Raw genomic sequence first — 20,511 nt, 5'->3', positions numbered from 1 at the left:
CACGGGTGTGCTCCAAGCGCACACCATGGCCGAGTCAATATTCTTACCTGCGCGCGACAGGGTCAATCGCCGAATTGTCGATATACCTAATTATTCGTGCGGGCAGCCTACCGAGAGACCGTACCTCAGCGAGTTTGCTTGGACACGAACCGCTTAAGTGGTTCGTTCCGTTCTGGGATAACCGAGCGGGGTATTATCGTGAGACCTCGCTGGACCCGATTTTTTTTTTTTTAATCGGCTATCAAAAAGCCCGCTACCATTCCGAAATGCAATACGGCGTTTCAATGGGGAAAATGACACGACGAACAGGTTCACATTCAAACAAGCACATTTATTATTTCCCACACGTATAGTCATGCAGGTATGGAATCGATACAAAACACACACATACAATTATGCAGCCAAACACAATGCAAAGGAAAGAGCTAATACCATCTATTTATTATGTACAGTCACTTATACAGTTCTACTTGCGGACATGGCGCAACAACATTCACACAAATAAAAGCAAGGAAAAGACCCCCTCAAAGACAAGGGGGTCAGACTGGACCCGTAGGCCTTTATAACGTGGAGCTTGGCGGACCGAAGGATTTCCACGAGACCGTTGCAGGTTACCTCCACCCTCGTGGTGCCTCGATGGGGCGACCCGCGACGTCCCGTCCCCACGGCAGTTCGCGTAGCCGCGGTTGAGCCCAGGCCTTGCCAAGCAGCCGGGTGATTCAGGCCTCAGCCGGCGACGCATTGAGAGGAACGAACGGGTATTGATGCTCTTCCAAAGTTGATGCTTTTTGGAAGAACCCATCCGTTCCTCAGCGATGCTCGAACTGTGCCGAAGCCCGATCACCTCAGACCGTTTGGCGCTGGCTGGCGAGCTCTCTCCACACGAACGTGCAGGTCTGCGCGGCACAGCAGGTTTGGCCACGCTCCCAGCTCGCGTGTCCTCCGCTCTCCTGGACTTCTCCCCCGACTGTGTTATCCAGGCTTCCACTCGGCTCCCCGACCTCTCCAGACTGACTCTCCACCGACTCCAGACTGCGAACTGGCGCTCCGCTCGGCCTTTTATAGGGCTCGAGAGACGAGATCTGACCTCCGCTCTCTGACCTTAGACCCCCACTTGCCCCGCCCCTTTCTCTTTTGATCTGAATTCCGAGGCGAAGCTTCCACAGAGCGGACGTGCGCGAGATCACCAAACTTGCTCGGAGAGCGGACGTGCGCGAGATCACCAAACTTGCTCGGAGAGCGGACGTGCGCGAGATCACCAAACTTGCTCGGAGAGCGGACGTGCGCGAGATCACCAAACTTGCTCGGAGAGCGGACGTGCGCGAGATCACCAAACTTGCGCGGTGAGCAAACCCCCGCGTGTGTCTGTAGCGATGCCGTTCGATGCGGACTCGCCGCGGCTGGTGCAAAGATGGCGTTGCTTCGGGGATGAAGGTGAGGCGATGTTATTCGGGTTGGTCAATTGGGGGAGATGCGGTTTAGGAGATGGTGGGGAGATGTCGTTGTTATGAAGGCTTGTGGAGAGGGTGGTTGGTGGTTGGTGTTGTGGAGGAGGTGGTTGGTGGTTGGCATGGTGGAGAAGGTGGTTGGTGGTTGGCATGGTGGAGAAGGTGGTTGGTGGTTGGCATGGTGGAGAAGGTGGTTGGTGGTTGGCATGGTGGAGAAGGTGGTTGGTGGTTGGCATGGTGGAGAAGGTGGTTGGTGGTTGGCGTGGTGGAGAAGGTGGTTGGCGTGGTGGAGAAGGTGGTTGGTGTGGTGGAGAAGGTGGTTGGTCCAAAATAATGATCGTAAAGAAAAACGTCTAACTCAAAGATCACAGCCCTGTCCACACGGATAAATACCATTAAACATCGGTGGGGAAATTTAACTGAACACGGACTTATCGGCATAACTGAACGAAGGACCTATATTGGTTCTGCGAATTTCCACAGCCGTAACAATACGTTAAGAGCACGCTGAAAAACGATGACGTATACTGTCATATTTCGTGGTACGTCTCGTATGTCGTGAAATTTCAAGCAGGCTGAAAATTTTACGACGTACTCGCCATATGGCTCGCACGTTCCGCTACGCTGGGAATAAGTTGTTGGCATGATATGCGATCGTTGACACAAGTTCCTTGTAAGTTACTCATAAGTCGAAACACGTCAAGGTAATGTTTAGCATACTCGAAACTTATTTTCTCCGTCAAGGCACATTTTCTTTTTTTCTCCTTGGCGTGAAGGCACGTGACGAAATATCTGAAGTTGTTGTTGTTGTTGTTTTATTATTATTATTTTTTAGTCGATCACAAATTTTAAAATATATTCGGACATTTGCTTTTAAGTTTCGACGTCGACGTGACAATATCCTCAAACAGAAAATGTTCACAGAGGAGGAACTAAGAATAAGACATGAGCAAACTGAAGAGGAAATTGGACGTGACGTTACGGCACGTGACGAAATATCGGAAGTTATTGTTGTTGTTTTTTTTAAAACGCTGCCAATACGCCATTATACGGTAGCTGTAAATTAGAAACACGTTCAGTAAGTTCTGTGGTCGTCCGGAAGACGTCAATCAAATGCGCTGGAGGTACGTTACACATGGGTTCAAAGCACGTTACTCATTGGTTAGAAATAAGTTTTGGGTACGCTAAGCATTACCTCGACGTGTTTCGACTTATGAGTAACTTACAAGTAACGTGCTTCGATGTGTCAACGATCGCGTAACGTGCCTCGACCTGTGTCAACGATCTTGTAACGTACCTACAACACATTACTCATAGGTTATAAATAAGTTTTGGGTACGCTAATCATTACCTCGACGTGTTTAGATTTATGAGTAACTTACAAGTAACGTGTGTCGACATGTGTCAACGATCGCATAACGTGCCTACAACTTATGGCCAGCGTAGCGGAACGTGCGAGTCGTAAAATTTCAAGCATGCTAAAATTTGAGGACAACCGTAAAGTACAACGATGAAAGCCAGCGTACTACGACGTATGGCAGTGTTTTTCATCATACTCTTAACGTATACAAAAAAACTTACCCATAACGTATTTGACGTGTGCCAGCGTTTTAGACATTTTTCATGTCGGCATACGCTGGCTAAATCGTCAAGGTGTGACAGTGCCTTAAATGGATGTCATAAGAAGAGAGAACCGAGATGAGGTTACTGTTAGAATGTGTGCATCCTGGAGGAGCTGGGGTAGCTTATTGGGTTGAGAGAGCAGAGAGAGTGAGACCCGATGAGATATGGAGCACCCAGACTTGTTTGCGATGACGGCGCAATGGACAAATCAATGTGGTCGGAGCGATTTGAACCTGAGATGCAGCATCGTGAGTTTTCTAAGATGTGAGACATATAATGTGCCAATTGTGCCTAAAACTGCATTTGTAGCACTTACAATCTGAAGAAAAGATAACCAATTGCATACAAGGTTCAAGTCCAGGGCCGAATGATGTTTTTGCCTCCCCCGTAAAGTCCGAAAATTACAATTTGGATCTAACAGATCAACCAAGTGGACATTGGTCCCTCAATGATGGTCATTCAGTCGAAGTACTTCGATAGGTACATAATACAGAAGGAATATACATCTGGCTGCTAGTTGCATCATTTCTGGGACTTTTCTGGGAAAACTTAAATTTTCCAGATGACTGCACTAGCACAGTGGACTGCTTTTTTATTTTATTTTTTAAAGGCATCACAGTGTCTGACATCCCTAAATGAATGCAATTTGGACAGTTAGTCCATTTAGCATCCCATCCAAAGACAAACACCAATGTGACAGTTTATTCCATTTTGCCAAGTTTGTTTTGTTAAAGTTCATGAGAGTTAAACCTGATTAGAAAGACTTTCTGGTGCAGGTACGGAAAAAGGTGTTGTGCTGTAATTTTAGACGAGTGTTTTTTTTTTTTTTAAACTATGAACCATCCATCCTCCGTAATGTAGAAAAATGTATTTGTATGGCATGTCGAGAACATACTGCCTTGTCTCCACAGGGTTTGTCAGATGACATGTTCTACCAGCTGAGCGCAATGCTGCCACAGATCTTCCGTGTTGCTTCCACTCTCACACTCACAACTTCCCAATGATAAGGTCTCAGCTGAGCACATCGAAACGCTTCTGATGGTTGATCTACCTTAAATCGTCAGCTGGAAGCACTGTGCTCCTTGCATTCGTGAAAAAGGAAGTGGTTATTAGATCTGATCATTCATAAATTTTTCACTTCAGAAAAGAAGTGACCACGTCTTGCTTTTGTGGTTCCCCGATTGGCTGCGAGAGACACGCACCATTTCACAGTCGGTCACGAATGCATAAAGGCCAGATGTGGTTGCTTCCATGGAAATTGGTGGGAAAGTTGATTTGTTTGGGGTTTTTATTTCCATGTGATAAGGCAAAGTGAAAACTTTGACCAAATCTGGTAACACTCATCTTTTCAAATCAGAGTTTGGCATCTTTCCACGTTAAGGCCGAATTGCACCCGACAGAGACAAAGTGAACACCATAGAATGCAAATTGTTTATTTGCAATCACTTCAAAATAAAATTTCTATCACAAAGTTCTTCCATCTTTTCTCACTCCTCGCACTTGTATAACAAATAATTTGTGACAGGCCCTGGCCAGTTCCAGACAAATTAAAGAAGGCAAGACAACAGGTTGACAAATGAGACAAAAAACAAACAAACAACATTACACAAAAGTGACTTTCAAACTTAAGCTCCAATTTTGTGTATTAACCCAGTTAACCGTTGGAGTGGTTTTGTCAAATGTTTGGTTTACAGATTGTGGTTATTTTGTTGAACAGTAATGACACTGCAATTACGTTTACAAGTTAATAACTCTCAGTTTAGTGTGTGTGTAGTTAATTCCAAGGTGAAAAGATATGTTTCCCTTTCAGAGTGGACGTTAAACTCCTCTTTGATGTGTTCCCATGCCTGATGGAAACAAAAACTTTAGCATCAATTCGTACAAAACCCTGTCGGACAACTATATAAAGTGCTCGTGTCCATCCCTGCACACGACTTTACCTCCATGTACAGTAGCAAACCAAGGTACTTCCATTCTACCACTACCTCTTCCTGGCTAATAATAATAATAATAATAAAAATAATAATAATAATAGGGAGCGACCCATTACATTCATGGTGTGCGAGCACACAACACACTGCTGTGGCATTGACCCAAAACGAGAATTCTACTTCCATCTTATCATTTGACCTGCAGTTGCCATTTGGCCACAGTAGTTCGAAATAAAATGCATCAAACTGATCGTTAATAATTAAATTGCTTGAGATTGAGCTAAAGTGCCATTCCTTAACAAATGCATACCACTGTATTTAAAATGGTATGTACGACACAAGAGGCCAGTTGCTATTAAGAATCCCTCCCACCCCCCCAAAAAAAAATGGCCACCAGGAATTGTTTGAAGCAAGCATCCTTGAGGTAAGTGTGGTATTTGGTTGTAACGATGCTTAACGTCACTTAATTTTGTGTGTATATTATCTGTGTAGAATCCTAAATACTGTACCTCCTTTAAATCAAACTAAGCAAGCTTTTCATAATGCAATAACAAACATAAAGAGAGAGAATCTTCTGCAATGCAGACATTAAAATAAATAAAGATGGATAGTGCTAAGCTGTCGGTCCATGGTTATAGTTTGGCCGCTTTTATAACTTCCCAAGATCATTCCATTTCTTTGCTTGTGTAAGGACAATGATGCACATAATCATAGCTCTTCCACTATTTAATGGTGAATACAACACTGAGCTTTAATCCTAAAACTATTACTTTCAGGAAGAGACTGTACTATAATAACCTTTTTCTTATCTGAACGAGTTCAAAGAAATGGAGCTGAAGCCCCCAGCGCATCACAAGGGAACAGTCGGGCTGTCTTTATCCTGAAGGTGCTGCCTGTGGTGCAGGTAGATGCAGATAATGCGAGTCGGTGGCTGTCCGCCACCCGGTAGTACAAGTAGGAAGCGAGAGAGGCCGGTGTTGGGTGACACCACATTAAGTCGCGAGTGGGAACCCGGTGGGATGGCGCAGCTGAGGTCATGCACCAGGTGCTGGATCCACTGGCGGATGGTTCCACCATGACTCACCACCAGAACCTCTGCACCCAGGTCACCTCCTGGAGCTTCATTCTGGCTCTCTGCCAGATGAGGAGAGCCAGTTTCGAGTGGAATTATCTCTGTTTGTGCGGTTGAAGACAAGGATTCTACGGCTTGAGGTTTCCTGGTGGAGGACATGCTCCCATTGATGGTCAACGGTAGGTCTCCAGAATAAAGCCGGACTGGGGCAAGAGAATCGCAGAGAGAATGGAAAAACTCGAGCACTCGTTGCTTCAGCTGAGAGAGAGGGAGTTAGAAAGACAACCTATTCAGGCCAGTGTTTATAGACATCTGCCAAACAAGTGCACAGCTTATCTTTATATTTTTATTTTGAAGATTTACACGCTTGGAAAAAAATTTCCTTTTCTCCAAGATGCAAAAATGTGACATAACTACAGGTGTTCATTTGTAAGAAGCAAAGAATTACAGAGACAAAGTAAGAAACACAACTTGTGAAAGCAGAGCACACAATTGTACTGCAGTAACTTATTAGAGATGTGATGGTTGTGTATGTGCGAGTTAAAGGGTGAGAGTGTGACTTCGTGACCTGCTGTAGGTTTTCTGCTCCCGGGGGATTGTACTCTGGACATGCCTGGCCCACTGCCCGTGCCATTGCTCGAAGCTCTTCCACGGGCTTGCCTTCTGCCAACCCATAACTCTGCAGCCAAGAGATCAACTTGAAGTTAGCTCTGACAGTCAGTGGGAGAATATTTTGCTATATTTAGCACTCCATGTTCGAGTGATAGTTAATCCCTCCCCTCACCACCCATTGGGTTTGTCCATCCTCCAAATGCTTTGAGCATCAATCAAGAAAGCAGCAAGTACCATTTTAAAATTATTTTTGGCACGACTTGACCAGGGTCAGAATCGAACGTCTGATCTACCAGTCTCAGAACTAACGCTCTAACCATACTGAGGCTCGAGCCTATGGAATATTTAAAAGGCATCTTCAGTCGAGTTAAAATTTCCAGCTGTTGCAATACCTTTTATTCACCACACAATTCAAATTGTGGGCAAGAAACAGGTGACAAAGGGACGAATAGGCAAACAGAACATACACCACACTTTAAATCATTTGTGCACAGTGACTGCACAAGCTCATCGATGCATTTATGCACACCTCAGTGTTATGAAGCAAAACCTCATGAGTCAAAACTTTTGCATAACCCAAATGAAGCTTTTGCATATTCCACATGTGATTCCTGAATCTTCACCAGGATGTCAGGAGAGCCCCAAGAGGTGCCCGTCGTGTGCAGCCCTTTTGGCTGCTGGTTACATCATTGGTTCGGGGTGTGGCTATGCCGCTGATGCAGTACCCCGATTACCCATACACACTGGTGCTCACCTTGCCAACCTCGGAAGGATGACAGGCTGAGTCAACCCCCTGGTGTTAATTCAGCAGGCAATGGGACTTGAACTCAGGACCTTAGGATCCCAAGCCACCACCTCATCGCTAAGCCAACGCCAGGCTGCCCCAGGAGGTAAAACAAAATAAAACAAGAAAGAGCAATCAGATTGCAGACCCTCACCAGGATTTGTTTTGTGGTGTATTTTGTGTGTTACGTAATTAATAACAGCATAACTACAACTGTCCCTTGAATGCACTCATTGAGCACTTGTGAAACTATGTAGAATGTTGTATTGATAATTATGATATCATAGGTCACATGGTGTGGCAGCCATCCAACAAGAGGTTGCGGAGAAAGACACAAAAGTTCTGTGCAGACAGACACAGACAGACAGACAAACAAACAAACGGACCCAAATGCAATACCTTCTCCTTCGGCAAGGGTAGTAAAACTAGAAGAGCACTCGGTAGAGCGCATACCTCCACCACATAATGCCTAATCCACGAGAACATATCGGGCCCAATACATTTTTGAAATATCATGTTATATATCGTTTTTGGCCCCATTTCTCAATGTTAAAGTATTTAAAAATTAAATTCTCGTATCTGGATCTGGATCTGGATTCGAATCTTCACCAAAATCGAAACTATTTGTCCTTGTCACATGCTCAACATGTCCATCAAGTTTCATCTGAATCCATCCACAACTTTTTGAGATATCGTGATTATATATATATATATATATATATAAAAAATCGTTTCGCCCTATCTCTCAATGGTGAAGAATCACTTTTAAAAAATTATCGTTTGTACACGTAATGCCTGATCCACTCCAACATATCAGGTCCAATACATTTTTGATATAGCATGCTATATATCGTTTTTGGCACAATTTCTCAATGATTATATATTTAAAAAAAAAAAAAAAATTCTCCAATTCGGAATCTTCATCATAATCGAAATTGAATAAATTTGTCCTTCCTTCCATCCATATGAGTGCTGATTCATCAGGATGAAGATTACCACACTGCGGTTGCAGGCATGGAACAGCACCCATACAACAGTTTACACCAGTCCACTGGTACTCATTTTTCTGACCTCAGAAGGATGACAGGCTGAGTCAACCCCACCTGCTGTTTATTCAGTGGGTAACAGGGCTTGAACTCAGGACTCTTAAGATCCCAAGCCAGCCACTGTAGCCTCTAAACCACCATCAGGTTTTTGGCTCTCGTCACATACCCAACCTGTCCACCAAGTTTCGTCCAAATCCGTGCACAACTTTTTGAGACAGTGATATATATATATATATATCATCAGTTTAGCCCTATCTCTTAATGGTGAAGAATCACTTAAAAAATTATCAGATCCAGTTTTTGATCTTCACCAAAATCTAATGAGTTCGTCCATGTCACACATCTGACCTGTCCACCAAGTTTCATCAGAATCTGTCCACAACTTGAGATATCCTGCACACAAACAAACAAACAAACACACAGGGGTGACAACATAACCTTCGGTGGCAGGGGTAACTATATATTCAAAGGTTCTCCATGAAAGAAGGAAAGAGGGTGCACACATGCAGGTTGACCACCTTGTAAAGGAGGGATTGAGAGTAAAAATAACTCTGAAAGCAATGAAGCACTTCTGTCAACATGGTGTCAGCAAAAAAAACAACTATATTCATCACATTTCCAGAAGCCTGGTATATCCGATTTACAACTTGACCACACCAGTTCCCCAGCCTAACCTCAGCATAGGCAAAGGTGAAAGATCACGTGACACTATCGATGGGTATAACATAACATGGGGATGGGATGCAAGATGTTATGCTGCCAAACTTGTGTGCTTTTCAAGGCAAAGATTCCTACCCTCTCTCGTAACCGGGAATCAACCTCAATCTTGTGTGCACAGCTTCGTTTGCTCCTCTTCAAAATTTCTTCAGCTGTCTGGGAACAAACACGTGAAACTCCCGCCGGTCCCAACTCAACCATGCACGTGCACGCTTCGTCAATTGGGCGACTTGTTTCTCTGGCTCAAATAGAGTGACCTCACCTATGCCTCGGAGCACCAGCATGCTACTGGGATAACCCACATGGATATAACCCCACTCCACAGCTCATTCGAGATAGTGAAATGACGTCTACGCACAAAGAGGGTTCGTACCTGCAGGGCGCGTTGAAGATCGCTGCTGTACACGTGTGTGAAAGCAATGTCCGCGAGGAAATCCCCGGCCGCTCGTGCTTGCCTCAAACCTTCATCCGAAAGAGGTGTGTCGATGCCTTGTCCTGCATCAGACGCAGCCATTGCAGTTGTTCAAGCTGGCCACATTTAATCCAGAGACAATTTGTCCACAGCCAATTATTGCTTTTGGTATCAAGGTGCAGTGTGCAGTATCAAGGTCATGCAGCTATCGAACCAACAGCTTATTCACAAGTCAAATGATAGGATCATTTGGTTAAAAGTTATCTTTACTACATACAATATGTTTAGCCTGTCCTTGCTGCACATGTCTTCTGATTCTGATGTTCCATACCCTATGAGAGAGCATTGGTGCTGCCAAAGCAGTTTCTTGGCAAGAGCTATGCTGGGTGGTTTGACATTGCCTTCCCAACAGTAGTCAAGGCAGGAATTTGTAATTTATTCAGGATGCCAGAGATGGCTCACCTACTCTTCATGAAGGACTTCTCTTAAACAATGCCTGGTGTTGGCTTAATGGTTAGGATGGTGGGCTTTGGATCCCACTCAGCTGTTGAATTAATATCAGGTGGGGTTAACTCGACCTGTCATCCTTCCGAGGTCGGAAAAATGAGTGCCAGCATGCTGGTATACTGTGTTGGAGTTGGCGACCCGTCCAGGATTGTGCCGAACAGCCAAGGAGACTGCTTAGGCAGCCCCAACACTCTGCACAAAGTATGGTCCCAATGTCCTCTCTTAAACGATCTTTAACGTTCATCAACTAATGCTGGCAGAAGGGGCTCCCATTTAAGATCCATCCGAGGGACGACACACACACACACACACACACACACACACACACACACACACACACACACACACACACACACACACACACACACACACACACACACACACACACACACACACACACACACACACACACACACACACACACACTGATGAATCACTCTGCCTGTGTAACTCCGGGATGACAGTTTATATCTGGGTCGGGATTCAAATCCAGGCTGGACAGCTTAGAGGCGAATGTGCGTACCTTTCCACCTTCCTGCCAGCTTGCTGCTCACGTGCTTTGATGCAAATTTGCAATTATTTATCCTTCTTTAATAAATTCATAGTCTAGTAGTTTCCCATTAACATTTACACCACCATTGAGACAAAAGGTATTGAAGTTTAAATATGATTTGGGGTACACTTGTACCCCACTACTCATCCGAAGGTTAAGCCAGATATGTTCCATGTGCCTTGCATGTTGTTCACCCCGACCCCGTCCTCTCCTTGCTCTCATTGTTCCCCATGTCAATTATCCCTCTAACTGTCCTTTAAGCTCTGTTAGGTCCTGATCCGTTCTGTGTTTTAGCTCTTCCATGATCCTAGATTCCATACTTAGACTAAAAAATAAAAACACGCACATTTGGTATGGAAGAGTTCTAAACAAAGGCATGTGATTGACTTCAGGTGATGCAGAGGACCTGAAAGCACCAAGCACTATACTTGGATGGCCAAACCTGAATGCTATTCAGTCAAAAGGTTTGTCTTATTAACTTGGATTTAAAGCAGCTGATGAACAAAAGAGTTTTCTGATGGAACATGACTCCACGGTGCTTGTTTCCACAATAAAACGTGCCGTTTTGAAGTTTGAAATTGAGCTAAAATAGGAGAGAATATCATAATCTTCTATATTTTAAACTCTCATCATATATATATATATATACACATGTATGTATGTTCCCGAAATACAGCCAAAATGGGACACGATAGCGCAAAAATTTTAGGGCCACTTTCTCACCATTCTCCTGCGGTATGCAGTATCAAGTTTCGTTCAAATCGGGCGACGAAAAAAAATTAAAAATATCAATTCCCGATTCAGTCAAGTACTCTTCGGGATTATTTGATCAATGCAAATAACCTCAGCGGTATAGTTCGCTGGAGCTATCTTCTTCTTTTTTTTTTTTTTTTCATAAACCACCGTCACAACGGGAACTCAACGGGTTCACGGGTCATCTAGTCCTTACAATAATTCACAGATTGGTGCTCGTTTGTCGCACCACGACTCCTGCAGTTCGAGGCCAATTGCATAGGATCAGCACAACTCCAATGAATGTAAAGGGGTGTTTTTATCTTTGCCAGTGGTTTTTTGGGGGGCGGGGGGTGCCAGACGCAAATTCTCTAATTTAAATGTGTCTCGTGTAGCACCACCACCATTTACAGTGCAGTATTCCTGTCCCCACGTTTTCCAGTGCAGTGAGGCGTTTTGAATTATAATCAGTCGGTATGTTTTTGCTTCATGCATGTAACCCAGGTTATTTTTTGCCATCGCAGAGCTGTCAGTTGCTTATACACCACCCAAATAAAGGTGTGTCAGAAGAACATGTTGCATGCTTGGAACAAGATCGCCTGTAAGGTGGGAACTCTGCTAGTAAATACAATTGACGACAAAATAAATATATAATAGGCTAATGCTGTCTGTCTGTCACTTTGCAACATGGAAATGCTTCTCAGGAAGAGAGAAAAGTAAAGGTTGTTTCACATCAATCCAACCCTGCCCAAAAATAATCTTTTTTTCAATCAGAAAAAAAAGAGCCCAGGCGGTATATAGGTAACAGACCGCTGCCTCAATCACTCCCCTCCAAAAAAATATTTGTGGTAAGAAATGGATAACTTCTCATCTTTGAGCTCTTTCAATCAGCACAAGTCTAAATTTTTCTCTTTTTTTTTTTTACTATTTTTAATCACGTGCTTCTGCAAATATACACGACCGGTGAAAATTTTTAGAACACCCCCATTTTTCAGTTTTTACTGAAATTTAAGCAATTCAAGTCCAGTGAATAACCTGAAATGGTACAAAGCAAAGCAGTAAACTGCCAGAGGTTAAAAAAAGTATAGGTTACCAAAAACTGAAAAATAATATAAATTTCAGAGTTGTTAAAAGGGTCCTTTTCAGGGAACAAGTAATGGGTTAGCAACTACAGCTGTTCTTCAGCAATGCAAGTAAATTAAGCCTTGAAAGTGGATGCAAACTATTCCTACAGGTGTCCCAACTTTTGTTGATTAGTTACAAACCCTCTGTCTGTATAAAAGTATTGGAACAGACTGTGTTGCTACACCCTCTGAACCATTATGTGGACAATATTGCACTGCAGGAAGTAGTATGTTGCTATCATAATGGCGAGAAAAAGACAATTAACAAAGGAAGACAGACAGACCATTATAACCCTTAAAAGTGGAGGTCTTTCCTTTAGAGAAATTGCAAAAAAAGCCAAGGTATCAGTGAGTATAGTTTCCCACACCATCAAAAGGCATTTGGAAACTGGAGGAAACTCTGACAGGAAGAGGTCTGGCAGACTCAAAGCCACAACACAATCAGAAGACAAGTTTCTGAGAGTCAAATGCTTGCGTGGTAGGTGGCTCACAGGACAGGAGCTTCAAGCACAGCTTAACACTGGTCAAAGTAAGGAAGTCTCGGTTTCAACTGTGAAGAGAAGACTTCGAGCTGCAGGTTTAACAGGTCGAGTGGCAGAAAGAAAGCCATTGCTAAGATGGCAAAATAAGACAAAGAGCCTTCCTGAGCCATGAAGCACCACCAGTGGACTCCTGAAAACTGGAAGAAGGTCTTATGGACCGATGAATCAAAATTTGAAATCTTTGATTCATCACGCAGGGTTTTTGTACGCTGTCGAGCAGGCGAAAGGATGGTTCCTCAGTGTGTGACACCAACTGTCAAACATGGAGGAGGAAGAGTGATGATCTGCGGCTCTTTTGCTGGATTCAGTCGGCAACTTGCACAGAGTGACTGGCACCCTGAACCAAAAGGGCTACCACAGCATTTTGCAGCGCCATGCAATCCCCTCTGGTCTATGCCGAGTTGGTCAGGGGTTCATCCTACAGCAATATAAAGACCCAAAACATACCTCCACGCTATGGCAGAATTACCTTAGAAGAAAATAACAAGACGCTGGGCTTCAAATCATGGAATGGTCAGCACAGTCTCCAGACTTAAACCCCATCGAGCTGGTTTGGGATGAACTGGACAGAAGGGTAAAAACAAAGCAACCTTCAGGTGCAACACATTTGTGGGAACTTCTGCAACAGTGTTGGGAAGAACTTTCCAAACAATATTTGATTTCCATTGTAGAAAGAATGCCACGAGAATTTCGGCTGTTATGTGTGCAAAAGGTGGTGACTTTGAAGAGTTAAAAATTTAGATGAAATTTTGTTCAACAAAACGATTCCATGATTTCTTTTTTTTTATCTGCAATTGTTTATTTGTTCTATGCTTTAATTTCAGAGTACATTGAAACATGAAACTGCTTAAATTTCAGTAAAAACTGTAAAAATGGGGTGTTCTAAAACTTTTGACTGGAAGTATGTTTTATTAGCTGTCCATTATTACTGCAAATAGGACCCTTAAGCTGAGGTTCAAGTATTTTGATATTTTGTAAAAGAAGTCCACTCCAATCTTTCAATCCCCTTTCTCTGGTCTGAGGAACAGTCTTCCATTTTCAGTCTAATCTTTAAAAGTGTCGGCTCATCATCACCTTAGCTGTAGAATTCTTTCTCTACTTCTGACTCTTCCTTGTATCAGTTGCTTAGCTGCCTGCCCTTCACTTTATCAGTATACTGTACATGAATCTTCACCCTCTGTGATGAGCCAAGATATGAGTTTCAAAATGAACAAATTATTAATTCAACAAACATTCAGCTTCCTTTGCGAGTGGACATGCTTCTTTCTTTTCAAAGAAAACTGGAAAGCATCCTAAAATGTAAAGCCTGTCCACATCCGCTTTGGACAGTACGCTTCACAAACTTGATCAAAACATTGAGAAAAAGCTATCATATATTTGTACATGTTATTTATTTGTGTTCTCCATATTCTCAAAATAAAGGTTTGTTGAAGATATGATGACAAAAGCTCGATTGGTTTAAAAAAAAGAAAGAAAAAAGACAGACACAATGAAGCTCAATGGTAAATAAATAAAAATAAATAAACACAGAAGCGAGTAATAAAATCTGGCATCTTGCGTTTGACACACCATCATTATGTACCGTTATATCATTATCGGTTACCTAATCCCAAGAGGTGAACATTATGGGTGAGCTCAATTTGATACAAGTCAAAAAGATCCATCTCTATTTCAAAGTGGAGGTAAGGTGAGAGAAAAGGAAGGGTGAGGTCAGAGTGGAGGGCCAGTGAGGGTAGAGGCGAGAAGAGTGGTGAGGGAGAAGAGTAGAATGGGGGAAGGAGAGGGAGGAGAGTGTGGGAGGAAGGAGAATGTATTAAATATGTGTAGTTTGTAATAATAGTTTTATTCAAACTTCAGGTTATCAAGAAAGCAAGTTACAGAAGAAGCCCTGAACACTTTTTATCATTTTCCCAGCCGAGAAATAAACAGTTTATAGCAAGGGGGCCTTTGTATAATCTGCTTCCCCCCCCCCTCCAAGAAACCACATTCCTGGAACTCATGTCCAAGGTGAAACAAAACTTGCGGTCATGCTTAACAAGAGTTATAGTTACAATAACTTTATCCTTTCACATTTTGACCCAATTTTTTTTATTATTTTTTCCATATTCTCATGATAAAGGTTTGTTGAAAATTTGATGACAAAAGCTCAAATGGTAAAAACATTATGATCGGGACAGAGACACACATACACACACACACATCTCCCGCTGTGGGGGTGTCGGGGAGGAGACGGGCTAACTACCTCCAAAGTTAAGGGTACTGTTCTGGATTTGTCTCATCGTTAGTCATCGACACCAAATCATTTTGTGTGTCCGTTCCCATGTGTTATCATGAATTTATTTTGTGCTTTTGTTTCAAGTTCACGGATGTGTTTGTAAGCCTCAACCGTCAGGTTCTTGAGGTCGATCTCTCAATCACCGACCCACCCTCATTAACCCTTCCATTTAACATGCAAGCTGTCAAGTTTTCTTCACTCTCATCCCCTTGTTCATCCATACGTTTCACCACCACCATTGTTTGGACATTACCTTCAACCCTCTTGTCACCTTGCTCTACCAGTTGCATTTTGTACATAAAAATTTCCAGTTCAGAAAAACTGACTTGCCTTGTATGATCCTTTTCTTGTTGAACAAGGTCTCGCCACTGGAAAACAATTTGACAAAAAAAGCACGTCAATGAGGGAGAGTTTTCCTGCCATATGCTCACCTGCTGTGAAAGGTCACCAAAGTCAACAAGCATTAGCATTGGGTGAGTGAGCAACAGAAGCATCACCACCCACAGACCGAGCAACAAGGTGCTGAGTCACACGCACGCAGTCACACTACGACGCTTCAAATCAACATTTTCATTTCCTCTTTTTGTCAAGAACTGAGCCATTTAAATTTCGGACACGAGACCTTTCGACGTTTTATGCATACATTGAGCTGAAGACTGTCCACATCAACCAAAGCTCTGTCCCATTGCCAGAGAATGAAATAGCTGCTGTGGGATTAAAGAGGTCATTTGTACCAAACGGTCTTTCATTATAGCGAGCAGATTGCCGATGAAGATAATTCTCCATGTTGATGCATCACTTCATCAATCTACATACCGAAGAGTTAAAAATAAATAAATAATTTTTTTTAAACCTTTAATTTACAACAAATGCAGTTAAACATGCAACATGGAGATAGTTCCCACATACCTGTGTGAATTGAGAACGTTTGGGTGTTTGCATCGTCAGACCGTCCCAAGCCACAAGTTCAGTGTGGACACGGCTGTGACCCCTCTACAATTACCCAGCCGGGGTGAATCAAGTTTCATTCAGGAAAGCTGGCTGGCAGGATTTATAAATAAAGATGCCTGGTTGTGACGTTGACAACCAGGATCTTCAGTGATGATTATTATTCTGGACCTTCAATTCCACAATACAATCCAAAGCAGGGACAACTAATAATAAACCTTCACGATAGTTACAGCTGTCATGCTTTCTGCACAGATCAATTACCAATGCAGAACACTGAATCTTCTGACTGTAATTCACCGTCTGTCTGTTCCCAGGTACCGCAAAAGCGGCTGAACCGATCGCAACCATTTTTGGTGTGTGTAATCCTGGGACCCCTTGGAGTACAATAGACATAAATATAATAACATGACCCCCTTGACGGCTCACGTAGGGAGCGGGTGCTTCTAGTATTAATACAGACATGAGAGATTACAGAGACGAAGTAAAAATTTTAAGGAACAGGTGACCACCCACCAACGTTTTTTTTATTGAAAACATTTAACATTCCCCCAAACAGATTGCTGTTCTTTATCATATCTGAGACCTCCAGGGTGGTTAAGTTTAAGGTCATGAGAGTATATTAATTTTGATCTCAGCACAAGGAAGAAGTTCAGGAACTGCTGCTGTTCCACCAGAAACAGGTCGGTGGTCCTGTGGTCTTACTTATGTGTGCCCTTTTGGCTTTAATCCCTCCCCAACCCCCTCCAATGTTAGATGAACTCATCCAACAACCTACACCCAGCTTATCCACATCCAACAACTCACACGTAACCTTATCCACATCCAACAACTCACACGTAACCTTATCCACATCCAACAACTCACACGTAACCTTATCCACATCCAACAACCTACACCCAGCTTATCCACATCCAACAACTCACACGTAACCTTATTCACACCCAACAATCCAACCTAGCTTATTCGTATCCAACAACCCACACGTAACCTTATTCACATCTAACAACCTAACCGAGCATATTCACATCCAACCCACACGTAACCTTATTCACATCGAACAACCCAGCCTCGCTTATTCACATCCAACAACCCAACCTCGCTTATTCACATCCAGCAACCCAACCTCGCTTATTCACCTCCAACAACTCACACCTAAGCTTATTCACATTCAACAACTCACACGTAACCTTATTTACATCCAACAACCCACACCTAAGCTTATTCACACATCCAACAACCCATACCTAACCTTATTCACATCCAACAACTCACACCTAAGCTTATCCACATTCAACAACCCACACGTAACCTTATTCACATCCAACAACTCACACCAAGCTTATTCACACCCAACAACCCACACCTGCCTTATTCACACCCAACAACCCACACCTGCCTTATTCACATCCAACAACCCCCACCTAGCTTATTCACACCCAACAACCCCCACCTAGCTTATTCACACCCAACAACCCACACCCAACAACCCATACCTAGCTTATTCACATCCAACAACCCCCACACCTAGCTTATTCACATTCAATGACCCACACGTAACCTTATTTACATCCAACAACCCACACCTAGCTTATTCACACCCAACAACCCATACCTAGCTTATTCACATTCAACGATCCACACGTAGCCTTATTTACATCCAACAACCCACACCTAGCTTATTCACATTCAACGACCCACACGTAACCTTATTTACATCCAACAACCCACACCCAACAACCCATACCTAGCTTATTCACATCCAACAACCCACACCTAGCTTATTCACATCCAACAACCCACACCTAGCTTATTCACATCCAACAACCCACACCTAGCTTTTTCACATCCAACAGCCCACAGCTAGCTTATTCACATCCAACACCCCACTGCTGGCTTATTCACATCCAACAACCCACACCTAGCTTATTCACATCCAACAACCCACACCTAGCTTATTCACATCCAACAACCCACACCTAGCTTATTCACATTCAACGACCCACACGTAACCTTATTTACATCCAACAACCCACACCTAGCTTAGTCACACTCAACAACCCATACCTATCTTATTCACGCCCAACAGCCCACACCTAGTTTATTCACACCCAACAACCCACACCTGCCTTATTCACATCCAACAGCCCACACCTGCCTTATTCACACCCAACAACCCATACCTAGCTTATTCACATTCAACGACCCACACGTAACCTTATTTACATCCAACAACCCACACCTAGCTTATTCACATTCAACGACCCACACGTAACCTTATTTACATCCAACAACCCACACCCAACAACCCATACCTAGCTTATTCACATCCAACATCTCCCACACCTAGCTTATTCACATCCAACAACCCACACCTAGCTTATTCACATCCAACAACCCACACCTAGCTTATTCACATCCAACAACCCACACCTAGCTTATTCACATCCAACAACCCACACCTAGCTTATTCACATCCAACAACCCACACCTAGCTTATTCACATCCAACAACCCACACCTAGCTTATTCACATCCAACAACCCACACCTAGCTTATTCACATTCAACGACCCACACGTAACCTTATTTACATCCAACAACCCACACCTAGCTTATTCACACCCAACAACCCATACCTATCTTATTCACACCCAACAACCCACACCTAGTTTATTCACACCCAACAACCCACACCTACCTTATTCACATCCAACAACCCACACCTGCCTTATTCACATCCAACAACCCACACCTGCCTTATTCACATCCAACAACCCATACCTATCTTATTCACACCCAACAACCCACACCTAGTTTATTCACATCCAACAACCCACACCTGCCTTATTCACACCCAACAACCCACACCTGCCTTATTCACACCCAACAACCCACACCTGCCTTATTCACACCCAACAACCCACACCTGCCTTGTTCACACCCAACAACCCACACCTGCCTTGTTCACACCCAACAACCCACACCTGCCTTGTTCACACCCAACAACCCACACCTGCCTTGTTCACACCCAACAACCCACACCTGCCTTATTCACACCCAACAACCCACACCTGCCTTGTTTACACCCAACAACCCACACCTGCCTTGTTCACACCCAACAACCCACACCTGCCTTGTTCACACCCAACAACCCACACCTGCCTTGTTCACACCCAACAACCCACACCTGCCTTGTTCACACCCAACAACCCACACCTAGCTTATTCACACCCAACAACCCACACCTGCCTTGTTTACACCCAACAACCCACACCTGCCTTATTCACACCCAACAACCCACACCTGCCTTGTTCACACCCAACAACCCACACCTGCCTTATTCACACCCAACAACCCACACCTGCCTTATTCACACCCAACAACCCACACCTGGTGTTCTTTCGAATCAAGTTTATCAACCCCCACGACGGGACTACAAACCACACTTACTGACGAACGAGTGTGAGAACCACCTCCATTGGCCCTCAAGTTCCTCGGCCTGTCCTTTGGAATGTTTGTCCCTCAGCCGAGCTCCAACCCCGAGGTTTGTTTTTCAATTTCTTACAAAAATTAATAAATCATTCCCTCATGATGTCAACAATCCTTCCGCGAAGGACCTGACGACGTTCCGATCACCTTATTCATTCTCCTTCCTTCCATCAGACAGTTTGCTTATTCAGACAAATCAGATTTATTAAATACAAAGCGTTATGTACCTCTGTGAGTAAAATAAAAATGTACCTTCATGAACGGTCAACGAAAACAATCAAGTTTAACCGGAGCAACGTCGGAACTACTACTGCGAACTACTCCGCCAAGGACACGATTGTTGTATAAAGACGCACGAGGAATTTAGAGGCAGAAGGCCATTCGACCCATCATGCCTGCTCCACATCAACACCACACCGATATATATATATATATATATATATTTATATATATATATATATATTTATATATATATAAGGTTGGGCGGTTGTGTTTCCACAAAAAGTAAAAAAAACTCGATCGACTCCGCGAATTTAAACAAAAAAGCGAGAGCAGATCCGGTCTCAGGGAACATTTCGCCCGCTTCGCAACCGCCTTCATTGTGCCTGATGACGCGTTGGTTTGGCGGATGTATAATAAAGTAGTTCCATCATGGCCGCTCACTCAGCGGATGTATAATAAAATAGTTCCATGAT

At 43.5% G+C, this 20,511-nt stretch overlaps 2 protein-coding genes across 13 annotated transcripts in view; one reads left to right on the top strand and one right to left on the bottom strand.

The window, feature by feature from the left end:
- FERRY3 (FERRY endosomal RAB5 effector complex subunit 3) overlaps positions 1–4,545 on the top strand; it is a 108,062-nt gene extending 103,517 nt beyond the window's left edge. For all 6 annotated transcript variants that reach the window (XM_085873384.1, XM_085873388.1, XM_085873382.1 and 3 more), the window contains one exon: positions 3,983–4,545. In XM_085873384.1, the coding sequence (XP_085729510.1) occupies positions 3,983–4,075 (93 nt within the window). In that variant the 3' untranslated portion in view covers positions 4,076–4,545. The remainder of the gene's footprint in view (positions 1–3,982) is intronic.
- Positions 311–20,089, bottom strand: TIGAR (TP53 induced glycolysis regulatory phosphatase). 7 transcript variants are annotated; one of them, XM_085873393.1, is made up of 9 exons: positions 17,823–18,072; positions 17,201–17,424; positions 16,288–17,170; positions 15,632–15,746; positions 9,607–9,728; positions 9,312–9,389; positions 8,865–8,909; positions 6,643–6,753; positions 4,489–6,332 (listed from the first exon to the last, which is right to left on the bottom strand). In XM_085873393.1, exons 3-9 carry the CDS (start codon positions 16,318–16,320, stop codon positions 5,853–5,855), a joined length of 984 nt encoding a protein of 327 aa, XP_085729519.1. In that variant the 5' UTR covers positions 16,321–17,170; positions 17,201–17,424; positions 17,823–18,072; the 3' UTR covers positions 4,489–5,852. The 7 variants fall into 7 exon arrangements, with proteins under 7 accessions (XP_085729523.1, XP_085729519.1, XP_085729517.1 ...); XM_085873391.1 differs by having other exon boundaries at positions 16,288–17,465; positions 17,836–18,072; XM_085873394.1 differs by lacking the exons at positions 16,288–17,170; positions 17,201–17,424; positions 17,823–18,072 and adding an exon at positions 20,069–20,089.
- Positions 20,090–20,511: the final 422 nt, after the last annotated feature.

Source organism: Eptatretus burgeri, chromosome 3 (genome assembly GCF_056783735.1).
Source record: "Eptatretus burgeri isolate ZD-2024b chromosome 3, Ebu_testis_v1, whole genome shotgun sequence".
Taxonomy (NCBI): Eukaryota; Metazoa; Chordata; class Myxini; order Myxiniformes; family Myxinidae; genus Eptatretus; species Eptatretus burgeri.
This window is presented reverse-complemented; position numbering and strand designations above follow the sequence as displayed.